At 41.4% G+C, this 15,166-nt stretch overlaps 1 protein-coding gene across 1 annotated transcript in view; it reads right to left on the bottom strand.

Moving 5' to 3' along the window:
* The window catches only part of LOC128647633 (avidin), an 81,338-nt gene that overhangs the window by 46,773 nt on the left and 19,399 nt on the right, over positions 1-15,166 (bottom strand). Inside the window, exons 2-3 of the mRNA XM_053700387.1 lie at positions 14,339-14,540; positions 3,833-3,953 (exon numbers count right to left, since the gene is read on the bottom strand). Of these exons, the coding sequence (XP_053556362.1) occupies positions 3,833-3,953; positions 14,339-14,540 (323 nt within the window). The remainder of the gene's footprint in view (positions 1-3,832; positions 3,954-14,338; positions 14,541-15,166) is intronic.

The following is a 15,166-nucleotide window of genomic DNA, read 5'->3' as shown; positions in this document are numbered from 1 at the left end:
AGTTTTGTCTTCAGCAAGTGAAATGCGTGTTCAATTGGGTTAAGGTCAGGTGACTCAGCCATTCAAGAATGTTAAAGCTATTTGCCTTGAAAAGCTCTTTGGTTGCTTTGTATGTTTTGTTTCATTTTCCATCTGTACTGTAAAGCACTGTTGCCCTATACCCTTCAGAATTCATCCTGCTCTTTCTATCAATAGTCATATGATCAATAATCACTAGGGAACAGCCATACATGCCCATGCCATAGAACTACCAATGGCTCTTTCTATATCATCAATAATCACTAGGGACCAGCCATACATGCCCATGCCATAGAACTACCAATGTTTCACAGATCATGTGATTTGCTTCAGATCATGAGCCGTTCCTTCCCATCTCCATGCCGTTCTCTTCCCATCATTCCAGTATAAGATGATCTGTCTGAAGGATATTGTTTCATAACTGGGCAGCTTTTTATATGTTTTCTAGCAAAGTCTAATCTGGCCTTCCTATTCATGAGCCTTATTAATGGTATTCACCTTGTGCTAAACCCTCTGTATTTACTTTTATGAAGTCTTCTTCTGATTGTTAACTTTGGGGACGAATTATCAAGCTCTAAAGACCGCTGCTCCATAACTTGTCCGCCTGCTCTGAGGCAGCAGACAGAAATCAACCCACTCGAATATGATTGGGTTGATTCGAGTGGGCTAGCGGCCGATTGGCTTAAAATCTGCAGGGGGCGGTATTGCACAAGCAGTTCTAGTGAACTGCTTGTGCAATGATAAATGCCAACAGGGTATGCTGTCGGCATTTATCGATGTGCAGCAGACATGATACTCTATATTGTATCATGTCCGCTCGCACTTTGATAAATATGCTTCTTTGACAATGATACACCAAGCTCTTAAAAAGTGTTCTCAATTTAGCTAGATGTTATGAAGGGTTGCTAGATGTTATGAAGGGTTGCTAGATGTTATGAAGGGTTGCTAGATGTTATGAATGGTTGCTAGATGTTATGAACGGTTGCTAGATGTTATGAATGGTTGCTAGATGTTATAAACCGTTGCTAGATGTTATGAAGGGTTGCTAGATGTTATGAAGGGTTGCTAGATGTTATGAATGGTTGCTAGATGTTATGAACGGTTGCTAGATGTTATGAAGGGTTGCTAGATGTTATGAAGGGTTGCTAGATGTTATGAAGGGTTGCTAGATGTTATGAAGGGTTGCTAGATGTTATGAATGGTTGCTAGATGTTATGAACGGTTGCTAGATGTTATGAAGGGTTGCTAGATGTTATGAACGGTTGCTAGATGTTATGAACGGTTGCTAGATGTTATGAACGGTTGCTAGATGTTATGAAGGGTTGCTAGATGTTATGAATGGTTGCTAGATGTTATGAAGGGTTGCTAGATGTTATGAAGGGTTGCTAGATGTTATGAAGGGTTGCTAGATGTTATGAAGGGTTGCTAGATGTTATGAACGGTTGCTAGATGTTATGAAGGGTTGCTAGATGTTATGAAGGGTTGCTAGATGTTATGAACGGCTGCTAGATGTTATGAACGGTTGCTAGATGTTATGAACGGTTGCTAGATGTTATGAACGGTTGCTAGATGTTATGAACGGTTGCTAGATGTTATGAACGGTTGCTAGATGTTATGAACGGTTGCTAGATGTTATGAAGGGTTGCTAGATGTTATGAAGGGTTGCTAGATGTTATGAACGGTTGCTAGATGTTATGAACGGTTGCTAGATGTTATGAAGGGTTGCTAGATGTTATGAAGGGTTGCTAGATGTTATGAAGGGTTGCTAGATGTTATGAAGGGTTGCTAGATGTTATGAAGGGTTGCTAGATGTTATGAATGGTTGCTAGATGTTATGAACGGTTGCTAGATGTTATGAACGGTTGCTAGATGTTATGAACGGTTGCTAGATGTTATGAACGGTTGCTAGATGTTATGAACGGTTGCTAGATGTTATGAATGGTTGCTAGATGTTATGAAGGGTTGCTAGATGTTATGAAGGGTTGCTAGATGTTATGAAGGGTTGCTAGATGTTATGAATGGTTGCTAGATGTTATAAACCGTTGCTAGATGTTATGAAGGGTTGCTAGATGTTATGAAGGGTTGCTAGATGTTATGAATGGTTGCTAGATGTTATGAATGGTTGCTAGATGTTATGAACGGTTGCTAGATGTTATGAATGGTTGCTAGATGTTATAAACCGTTGCTAGATGTTATGAAGGGTTGCTAGATGTTATGAAGGGTTGCTAGATGTTATGAATGGTTGCTAGATGTTATGAACGGTTGCTAGATGTTATGAAGGGTTGCTAGATGTTATGAAGGGTTGCTAGATGTTATGAAGGGTTGCTAGATGTTATGAAGGGTTGCTAGATGTTATGAAGGGTTGCTAGATGTTATGAATGGTTGCTAGATGTTATGAACGGTTGCTAGATGTTATGAACGGTTGCTAGATGTTATGAAGGGTTGCTAGATGTTATGAAGGGTTGCTAGATGTTATGAATGGTTGCTAGATGTTATAAACCGTTGCTAGATGTTATGAAGGGTTGCTAGATGTTATGAAGGGTTGCTAGATGTTATGAATGGTTGCTAGATGTTATGAACGGTTGCTAGATGTTATGAATGGTTGCTAGATGTTATAAACCGTTGCTAGATGTTATGAAGGGTTGCTAGATGTTATGAATGGTTGCTAGATGTTATAAACCGTTGCTAGATGTTATGAATGGCTGCTAGATGTTATGAACGGCTGCTAGATGTTATGAACGGTTGCTAGATGTTATAAACCGTTGCTAGATGTTATGAAGGGTTGCTAGATGTTATGAATGGTTGCTAGATGTTATAAACCGTTGCTAGATGTTATGAATGGCTGCTAGATGTTATGAACGGCTGCTAGATGTTATGAACGGTTGCTAGATGTTATGAACGGTTGCTAGATGTTATAAACAGTTGCTAGATGTTATAAACAGTTGCTAGATGTTATGAACGGTTGCTAGATGTTATGAATGGTTGCTAGATGTTATGAAGGGTTGCTAGATGTTATGAAGGGTTGCTAGATGTTATAAACCGTTGCTAGATGTTATGAAGGGTTGCTAGATGTTATGAATGGTTGCTAGATGTTATGAACGGTTGCTAGATGTTATAAACAGTTGCTAGATGTTATAAACGGTTGCTAGATGTTATGAAGGGTTGCTAGATGTTATGAAGGGTTGCTAGATGTTATGAAGGGTTGCTAGATGTTATGAAGGGTTGCTAGATGTTATGAAGGGAGGTTTCTTCACCATGGAAAACATTTTGTGATCATCTAGCACAGCTGTTTTTCTTGGTCATCCAGGCATTTTGGTGTTGCTGAGCTCACCAACTTGTTCTTTATTTTTATGAAAGTGCAAAATTGTTGATTTGGCTACTCCTAATGATAGCACAGTTCAGGCTTTTGTTCGAGTGCTACCATTTTACTTTCAACTTGTAATCTGAACCCAAAAATAAGAGTGTTATTGATTTAACTTGAGCGATGCTCTCCACTGAACTTTACTGCAGGCTCTTATATGAATCTATTATATAATGGACATTAAGCATCCACTTTAGTTGATATGAATATTAAACCACGCTCTTTACTACTGTATAAACTGTAATACTGGTGCACTGGCATCACATAACATTTATTCCATTGAATACATGGTTTATAAGCAGATGTTTATAAGCAGTGTAAGATGACTTGCTCCTAAATGTACCTTTACCTTGTTTGATAAAGCTAAATTTACAGTCATTAGTTCTATATGCCATGATGAGAATGGGAGACAATATAATTAGTTATATTTTACAGCACTATATAATCAAATACCTTGTTGCTTTCCAGTTATCCTGAAAATCTGTAACCGCAAATCTCAACAACCACATTGTTTTTAATATTCTCTGTCCTTTGGAATTTTGGAAACACTGACCGGTCCAGGATGTGACTGAATCTTAATAAAAAAAAAACATATAAAAAGGTCAATATTAAAACTGCGTTATGGGCTAGATTACAAGTGGAGCTTTATTTTTTTCTTTGCTTGTGTGCTAAGTGTAATAAGTGTGCATATTATTTTCAAAGTAAAAAGTTAGCACATAAACAAGCGTCTCTTCTTTGAAGAGCGCTACAAAAAAATATATAGTTATTGCTTGCAGGGTTATCCCAAAATCATACTAGATCAACAGCGCTAAAGCCGAATGTGCTTTAAGAATACTTTACATTCTTCACATAAAAAAAATAAATATATATATATACATATGTAGATAGATAGAAGATAGATGATATAGAGACAGACAGACAGACAGACAGACAGAGATAGATGGACGGAAAGATAGATAGATAGAAGATAGATAGACAGACAGATGGAAGGATAGATAGATTTGCCCAGCTATATACAGCTGAACAAATGCTATCTGAGCCTTGGCTATGTGTGCTTTGTGCTTCTAAGTGCCCTGTCTTACAAGTCGTATGCATCTCTCCTGCTTCCTTTATCTGCCTGGTTGCCCTTCCACGTCCCTTTAATCTGTTTGTAATACACTGCTGAGAAAAGGCTATCTGATTCCCTACTCACTGCGATGGACACGCTATTAATCTGGTATTCTCCTATTCTCTGCTCTCTCTCTGACATCACCAGTTACCCATTTCCCATCTCAGATCACCATCTGCTTACCTTTAATCTTAATATACAGGCTAAACCTACTTCTCCCCCTTGCCCCCGCAACTGTAGAAATCTGCACACAGTTGATCCTCTCCAACTTATTAAAAAACGCCTCCCCCACACTTCCACAATATCCTGCCCTGACCTTGCTACAACCCACTATAACAATACTCTCTCCTCTGCACTTGACACTTTTGCTCCTCCCCAAATACGTAAAATATCACGTCGCCAGCTACAACCCTGGCGCTCTAAGCAAACACGCTACCTGCAAAAATGCTCCCATGCTGCTGAACGTGCCTGGAGGAAATCCTGCTCTGAACCCGATTTCCTACACTATAAGCTCATTATAGCCAAGCAAACCTACTTCTCTTCTCTTATATCTACTCACTCTTCAAACCCTAAACGTCTCTTCTCTATTTTCAACTCTCTCCTCTATCCACCTGCACACCCCCTTCATCTGCCTTTAGTGCTCAAGACCTGGCAGACTACTTTTTAAACAAAACACTTACCATCCAAAGTAATATCCCAACACAAGATTGCAACCTTCCATCTCCGCCCCCGGCCACCCCCTCCGAGGCCCGGACTGAACGTCGAGCATACCGGGCAAATGCCCGGTAGGCTGCGTGGTAGTTAAGCCCCACCCACCGCATTATAAGTTTTTTTAAAAATTATTAATAAATTATTATTTGTTTGTATAATATATGCGTTTATGAAACATCATTAACATATACATTCTCATACCTCAGTCATCGGTTAAGGAACTTTCCAATTCCAAATGCCAAAACAATTTTATTTTGTTTGTCATATAAAACTGCACACTGTCTTCTGGTGACTGCGGTGCTGACTCTGACACATGGCACGCACGCAGCCGCACTGTACTGATGCTGCATGCCATCACGTGTCACAGACTGTCAGAGATGCTGGTCCGGGCAGATGAGAGCAATGCAGACTCAGCAGGTGAGCTGGTATGGTAAGGTGAGTGACAGAGGGCCTTTTTTGGTAACAGGCGGACCGGCACATAAAGGGACGACATGTGCCATGGCCGCCGGTACGGTGCCTCACAGGCTTGCATGCTCACACAATATCCTCTTGGTGGGGTAGGCAGGAAAACTTAGTATAATGTTCTGTATGGGGCCGTGACATACACCTGCTTCCTCCTTCCTCGAGAGACACTTCCTCTCATGGACTTAGCCACTCTCACTCCAAAACAAACTTGAGGGTGCTTGGGGGGATATTATGTCTAATTAAAATAAATGACCCAGAGTGAGTGCTGGGTCCTTTGTATTAATATATATATATCAGTGGTTTGGCAAGGATATGATTGCGCATCAAACGGCCCCTGTGCTGGGAGAACGGCGGTTCAGTCAACTTTTAACATATATCTATATATATGTGTACACACACTCTCCAAAGGGTGTCCCTCTTTGGATTTTTAAAATTTTGAGAGGTATGTGTATTGCATTTTAAAATAATAATTTTCCAATCATGTAGTCCAAACCTGTTAAAGCTTGTCTGCCAAGAAAGCCTAGCATTGATTTCAGGTTAAAGGAAATAAGCTGTTTTAAAATTACAGTATAAGTAATAATTCAGATGTGGTTTGGTAGAAACTGGAGCTTATATTATCAATACAGTTTAAAAAGCATTGACTGCAATAAAAGTTTGAAAACTTTTAATAATTATCAAATAAAAAGTGGGGAAAAAAAAGGTTAAAAGATCCTCTTGTGTTTAACAAATAACAAAATAGCTCATGTGAGAGTCTCCCTGGAATGGAACTGTTTCCAAGTTATACAGCATATAACACTGAGAAGCTTGTGTGGGTATATGTGTTTAACATGGGTGTTTGTAAACTTACATACCAACCAGAGGATTGCATCCCTTTAAGGTCATGAGTTCATGACAGGTTATATTATGTTTGCGGTGTCACTATCTTCAACACATCTGTGTTAAAAGACTGCTTGTTGTTTGGATAAAAGTACAGTAACCATTTAAATTAACACAGCCATATTGCCAAAGATATTGAACTGCAAACGGTTACTTTAATTTACCCAAATAACAAACAGTCTTTCTACACAGATGTGGTAAAGATAGGGACACCACATATACAATATAAGTATGTCACTAACTCATAACCTTAAAGGGATATAAGCCTCAGGTTGGTATTAGTGATGTCGCGAACCTAAAATTTTGCGTTCGCAAATGGCGAACGCGAACTTCTGCAAAAGTTTGCGAACCGGCGAACCGGGCAAACCGCCATAGACTTCAATAGGCAGGCGAATTTTAAAACCCACAGGGACTCTTTCTGGCCACAAAAGTGATGGAAAAGTTGTTTCAAGGGGACTAACACCTGGACTGTGGTATGTCGGAGGGGGATCCATGGCAAACTCCCATGGAAAATTACATTGTTGATGCAGAGTCTGGTTTTAATCCATAAAGGGCATAAATCACCTAACATTCCTAAATTGGTTGGAATAACGTGCTTTAAAACATCAGGTATGATGTTGTATCGTTCAGGTAGTGTAAGGGTTTTTTTTTTTTTAAATGTACACTACTGTTTTAGCAGATATGACTTGCACTGGTGTGACACTGTGCCCTGGCAGGACCTGGAATGCACACGTGTGAGGGAAACTGACTGCTATTATTTCACAATAAAAAAGTTTTTTTTTTTAAATGTATGTACACTACTGTTTTAGCAGATATGACTTGCACTGGTGTGACACTGTGCGCTGGCAGGACCTGGAACGCACACGTGTGAAGGAAACTGACTGCTATTATTTCAAATTAAAAAAAGTTTTTTTTTTTTTAAATGTACACTACTGTTTTAGCAGATATGACTTGCACTGGTGTGACACTGTGCCCTGGCAGGACCTGGAGCGCACACGTGTGAGGGAAACTGACTGCTATTATTTCACAGTAAAAAAAGGTTGTTGTTTTTTTAAAATGTATGTACACTACTGTTTTAGTAGATATGAGTTGCACTGGTGTGACACTGTGCGCTGGCAGGACCTGGAACGCACACGTGTGAGGGAAACTGACTGCTATTATTTCACAGTAAAAAAAGGTTGTTTTTTTAAAATGTATGTACACTACTGTTTTAGTAGATATGAGTTGCACTGGTGTGACACTGTGCGCTGGCAGGACCTGGAACGCACACGTGTGAAGGAAACTGACTGCTATTATTTCACAGTAAAAAAAGTTTTTTTTTTTTTTTAAATGTACACTACTGCTTTAGCAGATATGACTTGCACTGGTGTCACACTGTGCCCTGGCAGGACCTCAAACGCACACGTGTGAAGGAAAATGACTGCTATTATTTCAAATTAAAAAAAGGTTTTTTTTTTGTTTTTTTTTAAATGTACACTACTGTTACACCAGATATGAGTGGTGGCACTGGGCAAGTGGGCACAGTATACGCTGTGAGCCTGAGCTGGCAGGCAGGCAACTGCAATTAGATTACACAGGGGAAAAAAAAAAAAAAAAAAGCAGACTGATGTTCTAGCCCTAAAAAGGGCTTTTTGGGGTGCTGTCCTTACAGCAGAGATCAGATGAGTCCTTCAGGACTGTAGTGGACACTGAATACACTAGCCTAGCTATCGATTTCCCTACTAAATCAGCAGCAGCTACACTGTCCCTCCTCTCACTAAGAATACAGGCTCCGAATGAATCTAAAATGGATGCTGTCCGGGAGGTGGGAGGGTCTGGGAGGGAGGGTCTGCTGCTGATTGGCTGGAATGTGTATTCTGACTGTGAGGTACAGGGTCAAAGTTTACTCAATGATGACGAATAGGGGGCGAATCGAACATCGCATATGTTCGCCATCCGCTGCGAACGCGAACATGCTATGTTCTCTGCGATCTATTCGCGGCAGAACTGTTCGCGACATCACTAGTTGGTATGTAAGTTTACAAACAACCATGTTAAACACATATACCCACAGATCAACAAGCTTACTTCAATCTCAGTGTTATATGCTGTATAACTCCAGGGAGACTCTCACATTAGCTATTTTGTTATTTGTTATACAGAAGAGGATGTTTTAACCTTTTTTCCCATTTTTTTTTATTTGATAATTATTAAAAGTTATATTTTAGTTGCACCAACACAACTACTATGGTTTAAATCCACATTTAGAATGAAATAAAAACCATACAACCTTGAGTGCTACTCATACATTTAACATTGCACAAGCCTTATTCAGCTAATACCCATGCAAGAACTGACAATGATGCTAAAATGCCCCAAAATTGAATATTGTAATAGTCATTCATACTAATTTTATATACAGTTGTCATCTACTATACACTATTATTATTGTTTATAAAAAAACATGTTTGATTAGTCAAATGTGTTTTTGCCACTTAAACAAGTATTATACTTGCCATGTTTGGTATACGATTAAATAAGAAATGATGAGCGGGGGGAGTGGGCCTCTTTGCCCTAAAATGCCAGGGCCTCTTTTTGGTCCCAGTCTGGCCCTGTCCCCTCCACCACTCTCAGCACTTTCCACCCAATCACTGAGAATAAAGTGAGTTCCCTATAGTCTTCCTCGCACCTCACTACCTGCCCACTTGACCCTATCCTTTAACATCTAATACCTTCCCTGTCTTCTACCCTCACTCCAGCTCTTACTCACTTATTCAACCTATCCCTTACTACCGGTTCATTCCTATCTTCCTTCAAACATGCAAAGGTCACCCCCATCCTCGAAAAACCCTCAGTCAACCCCAATTCTCCTGCAAACTACTGCCCCATATCACTGCTTCTACTAGCTTCAAAAGTCCTGGAAAAACTAGTTTTCGATCGTCTAACCTACTTCTTGTCCGCCAACTCATTGCTTGACCCCTTGTAATTTAGCTTCCGACCCCAACATTCAACTGAGGCTGCCCTCACCAAGGTTACTAACAATCTTCTTTCTGCTAAAAACAACAGCCACTACTCAATACTTATCTTACTTGACCTGTCTGCTGCCTTTGACACCATTGACCATCCCCTTCTCCCACGGACTCTCAGCTCCCTTGGGCTCTCTGACACTGCCCTCTCCTGGATCCACTCTTATCTCTCTAATAGGTCCTTTTCTGTCTCCTTTGCTGGTGACTCCTCCTATCCATAGCCTCTGTCTGTTGGAGTACTTCAAGACTCTGTTCTGGGTCCTCTACTCTTCTCTATTTATACTTCCTCACTGGGTAAACTTATCAGTAGCTATGGGTTCAACTATCACCTCTATGCTGATGATACCAAGATCTACCTATCCACCCCTGCACTCTCTCCTTCTGTCCTTTCTCACATCAGTGTCTGCTTATCTGGCATTTCTTCTTGGATAGCCCCTCACCACCTAAAAATCTACATGTCCAAGACTGAGCTCCTTCTAATTCTCCCCCCTCTAATTCTACCCCGGTTTCTAACTTTCGAATTGCTGTTGGTAACACCACTATCTCCCCATCACCCCAAGTCCGCTGCCTAGGAGTTACACTTGACTCCAATCTGTCCTTCATACCCCACATCTAATTGCTCTTCATCCAGTCGCTACCACCTATGGAATATCTCCAAAATTTGTCAGTTTCTGAGTGCTAAAATTTCTAAACAGCTAATCCACTTCCTGGTAATTTCCCGACTTGACTACTGTAATAACCTACTAACTGGCCTCCCTCTCTCCTGCCAGCAGCTCTGGGAAGCCAAGGAGAGGAGGTAGCTGACCTCTCTCCATAGTAGCAGAGTCAGTTCCTGGGAGAGAAGGTAGCTGACCTCTCTCCCCAGTGGTAGAGCGGTTTCCAGGGAGAGAATGTAGCTGACCTCTCTCCACAGTGGCAGAGCCAGTTCCAGGGAGAAGAGGTAGCCAACCTTTCTCCCCAGTGGCAGAAACAGTTCCAGGGAGAAGAGGTACCCTTCCGCTCTCTACAGAGGCAGAGCCATTTCCAGGGAGAGGAGGTAGCCAACCTCTCTCCCCAACTGCAGAGCCAGTTCCAGGAAGAGGAGGTAGCTGACCTATCTCCCCAGGGGCAGAGAGGTTTCCAGGGAGAGGAGGTAGCTGACCTCTTTCCCCAGCAACAGAGCGGTTTCCAGGGAGAAGGGGTAGCCAACCTTTCTCCACAGCAGCAGAGCTAGTTCAAGGGAGAGCAGGTAGCCAGCCTCTCTCCCCAGCAACAAAGCAGGTCCCAGGGAGAGGAGGTAGCTGACCTCTCTCCCCAGCAGCTTAGCGCATTCCAGGAAGAGGAGGTCAGCATTCTCACTCCCCAGTGGCAGTGGCCAAAAATAAAAATGGAAAAGAGTTTTAGGCTAGGCCATCTGACTAACTCAAGTCCAAACCAGTGGGAGGTCTGGTACCTGGTTAGTGTACCATGGGGGGGAATGTAATGGAAGCTTCCGTTACTTTTGTATTTAGAGAGGACTGCAGGCCAGCCTACCCACCCCGACTATGAACTTGAGGGGATTCTATGATTTGGGAGGCGGGTGCCCAGGGTACATTTGAAGTACTTTTACCCTGTATTCAGGTATACTCCATTTCCATGAATTCCCAGAGACTCTAAGAACTGGAGGGCCCTAATACAGCGTTGGGGTTCCTGTGTTTTGTTGGAGTATAAGGTGACAGCCCAATCCAGCATTGCCTGCTCCAACCCCCCCCCCCCCAGACTCAGAGACTCAGAATGTTTGAGCTGATTGCAACCTCCTGCTTTAATGCTGGGACCTCCTGATGTTATGCGTCTGCATATCTAGTCTAGATGTGAAGTGTCTTTCTGTTAGTGTGTGAGTCATCCATTGTCCTTTTGCAAGTCAGGATGTGATTAGAGTCTTGTTTAACTAACCATTGTCTGATGTTTGTCCCATTGTATAATATTTGTTTCTATTGATCATGTTGTGACTACCCCCCTTTGTTGGAAATGTGTAAAAGCTGTGTTTTCTGTGCAATAAAGCAGGTCCTATTTTGACCCTCAAGCATTCAGTCTCGGCTAATGTTCTTAGGGGTAGCTATAACAACTTGCAGCAGCCATTATTCTAATAGCGGCAGGTATCCAGTGGAGGTTCATTGGTTGGCGTTTTGGTCGGAGGAAGCTGACCTTAGCGGGTATACCCAGTCTGGGATACTGAGACCCGCTACACAGTGGCTGAAAGGAAGGTCCCTGAACTGCCTAAACAATAATTTAAAGGTTAAGTGGTGGATTGGTGATTTCCAGAAAGGTCTCATTAGTCTCAAAGTCTGTAAAAAGATGTGAATAATCAGTAGTAAGGTCAAAATGTCCTAAAAAGGAACAGGCAATGGACACACACACAAACTCAAACACAAACTTGCACATACACCCAAGGAAAGACTCACAGAGACTCAGAAAACACAGAAAGACATACACACTCAGATACACCCACATAAAGAACACAAAGACATACACACTCACAGACACCCACAAAAAACACACAAACCCTCACAGAGAGATCCACAGAAAATAAAATGACATACACACTCATAGAGACACCAACAAAAGCACAAAGACAAACACAGACACCCACAGAAGCACTCACAGGAGGTAACATTTCTGCACATTGCCATCCCCTAAATCAACAGTGATATGCATGATAAAAAAAAATAGCAGAAATTAAGAGATCACTTTTTAAAGAATCATATTTGTAAATGTGCAAACAAAATTACTTCTGTGAATTCAAAATTGTACATTAGTGACCTGTCAGAATGAGCAGATAAAAAAAAATCATATCTGCTAAAAGGGCACCTACCATTTGTGTATTGAGGAGGAAACATTTCTGCATGGTTTTAAATTTAGAATGTCTACAGCATTGTCAATAATCCTAAATACACTGCTGCATATTGCTAAAATAAAATGTTTTTATGGACCCCTGGCCCCACCATACTACTACCATACTGAAGTTACAATCTGAAATTGCACAAATAAATAAAACACATTTGCTAAGTAAGTCCTACCTCCTTTGCAAGTGATCTGCTGTCTGACTCAGGCACACACTGTACAAACAAAGTGCCAAGTCTGTCTCACACTGTGCATAGTGGTTTAGTGCACACTCAGAAATCCTCCCAAATGCTAATACTTTGCTCCTATTAATAACATTTCCTGCACTCAATAGCACTCTGCTGTAGCGCCCTCTGGTGGCTGCCAAAATGTAAAAAAATAATTGTTGTGCTTGCCTCATGGGGGCCCCCTGGCCCACTGAGCCCCTGGCAGGAGTCACCCTATTCACCCCCTGATGGCGGTCCGATACACACATACACATATTTAGACATATAAACACATAAATACACATGTATACGCATATGTACACATATATAGACATATGCATACACACATACACATGTTTACACATATATAAACACATTGGGGCCCTTCTCAGTTAAACACCTTGCCATATAACATATGTCTTTTAACCATGTAATTGTTTATTTTAATAGGTTATTGATAGGTTTAGTTTAACCCTTTGAGTGCTAATGACGGCTCTGAGCCTTCCCACTCTGGTGCTAATGATGGCTCAGAGCTGTCACTAGCACTCTCCCACCTTGAGGGAGATCTGGGGGCTCCCACCCTGGCAATCGGGCCTGCATAGTGACAGGCATCTCTGGGGCTTCACATTATGCGTGGTGACGTCATGCACAATAACATAATGACGTCACTGCACAACTTTATTTATACTTAACAATGTTTAAGTATAGGAGCAGGGGGCATGCTACTTAGAAGCCTGTATCTCCGGCATTTAAGCAGATATAGACTACCAAGACCCACCGTTGTAAAGGTAATCGCCTAACCTTTGCAATAGTCTTGAGGGCCTGAAAAAAAAGTTAAAAAAATAAATAAAAACTTAAAAAATCTTAGGACCCAGGTGGGAAAGTGCTTAGCACTCAAAGGGTTAAAAAAAATATCCTTAAACTTTATTTCAGGTCTCGATTCTCGCTAAAAATTCTAGCGCAGATTTGGCTTTCGCTCGAGTACAACCTGTAACGATCAACTTGTAATACCAGCTCTATGTAGTGAGGTTGCGCTATCCATTGAATGTATAGGATGCAATAGAGCAATGATAGATGCTCAAACCCTTCTCTAGTAATTGTTATTTCGATGGAGTTGTAACATCCAGTTGTGTGCAGTCCAGCAATATTGTACTTGTAATCTGGGCCAATGTTACTTCTATGTCTGTGCTTTGTAAATAGCAGACAAATTAGTGAGAATATACAGTCTGGCCTTGATTAATCAGAGGTATATGTGCCCATGGCTGGACATAAGGATGGGCAGATGTAAATTTACTTGTTAAACAGGAGAACAATTAGTGAGAATATACAGGCTGGTGATGATATATAGAGAGGGGTGAGCAGGGGGTTGAGTGTGTGAGAGAGTGTAAGGGCTGATTAATCAGAGGTATATGTGCCCATGGCTGGATTTATGGATAGGGAGATAAGTGCCAGAGACATTATGTAATAAACAAAAAGAGATTTGTCTTTAGTGAATGAGGTCCCATTTGGCAAATATCTGTACTAAGCACCTTATCATTTAGACATGACACAGTATACAGCACAGGGTGGCCGGTGTTCTTGTTGCTTCTGTGTAATCTACTAATGTAACTCCTTCCTAATCAGAGCCCACAAGAGTCTTACTATAAGGTGAAATAGAGGGTGCAAGGAGGACTCAGACAGACAGACAGACAGACAGAAAGACAGACAGATAAGCTGAGGCGTCTCGTACCTGTGAATAGCCATTTCACTGTGAACCCAAAGGTGGGCAGATCAGACAGCTGCTGGTATCCAGTGAGTGGTGACTTTACAATTGTTTTATTGGTGGCAGATACAGATGTCAGGTAGATCCCAGTAAAGACTCCATCCTTATCTACAGCAGATATGGTCATATTAGAGCCCAGGTCATTTGTCCAGTTCCCACTCAGGATGCACTGCACAGGAAAGGACACAGAAAGCATTTCACAAAAAATATACAAAAAAATAATAAAGTTGTTTTTATCCTCTAAGATCATCACTTTTACAGATCACCTCCTCCTCCCTCATATCTCATCATCCTTTACATATCACACACCCTCTCACTGTACCCCTGTCAGGGTTTTTTCCCTGTTTTGTTTGCCATGTGCTGCTGGCAGCCATTTTACTCACCTCTCTTGCTGACTATGGTGCATTGTGGGGGATGCTGCTCATTTCCTGTACTTCCTTTTATGGCCAGACTGGTTACATCATCCGTGTGAGACAGGATGCAGTCTCAGAATTGTGATGTCATCACTTATTATTTAAAGGGCCTCTGTTCAGTATGCTTTGCCCTTGCATTGTCTCAGACCTGTTTGTGAGAGTTCCTGTGTATTACCTGGCTGTCTGAGGTCCCTCCTGGTTCCTGATCCCTGGCTTGTTTCTGACTCTGCTGTTCTCCTTGTTCCTGATTCCGGCTCGTCTGACTATTCGCTTTGGCTCCTGACTCGGCTCGTCTGACTACCAGCTCTGGTTTTGATTCCTGGCTTGTTATTTGACTTGTGGACTTTTTATTATTTTTTGCTATTAATAAAGGTGTTATTAT

This window comes from Bombina bombina, chromosome 2, assembly GCF_027579735.1.
Source record: "Bombina bombina isolate aBomBom1 chromosome 2, aBomBom1.pri, whole genome shotgun sequence".
Lineage (NCBI taxonomy): Eukaryota > Metazoa > Chordata > Amphibia > Anura > Bombinatoridae > Bombina > Bombina bombina.
Note: the sequence above shows the minus strand (reverse complement) of the source record. Positions and strands in the feature narration are given on the sequence as shown.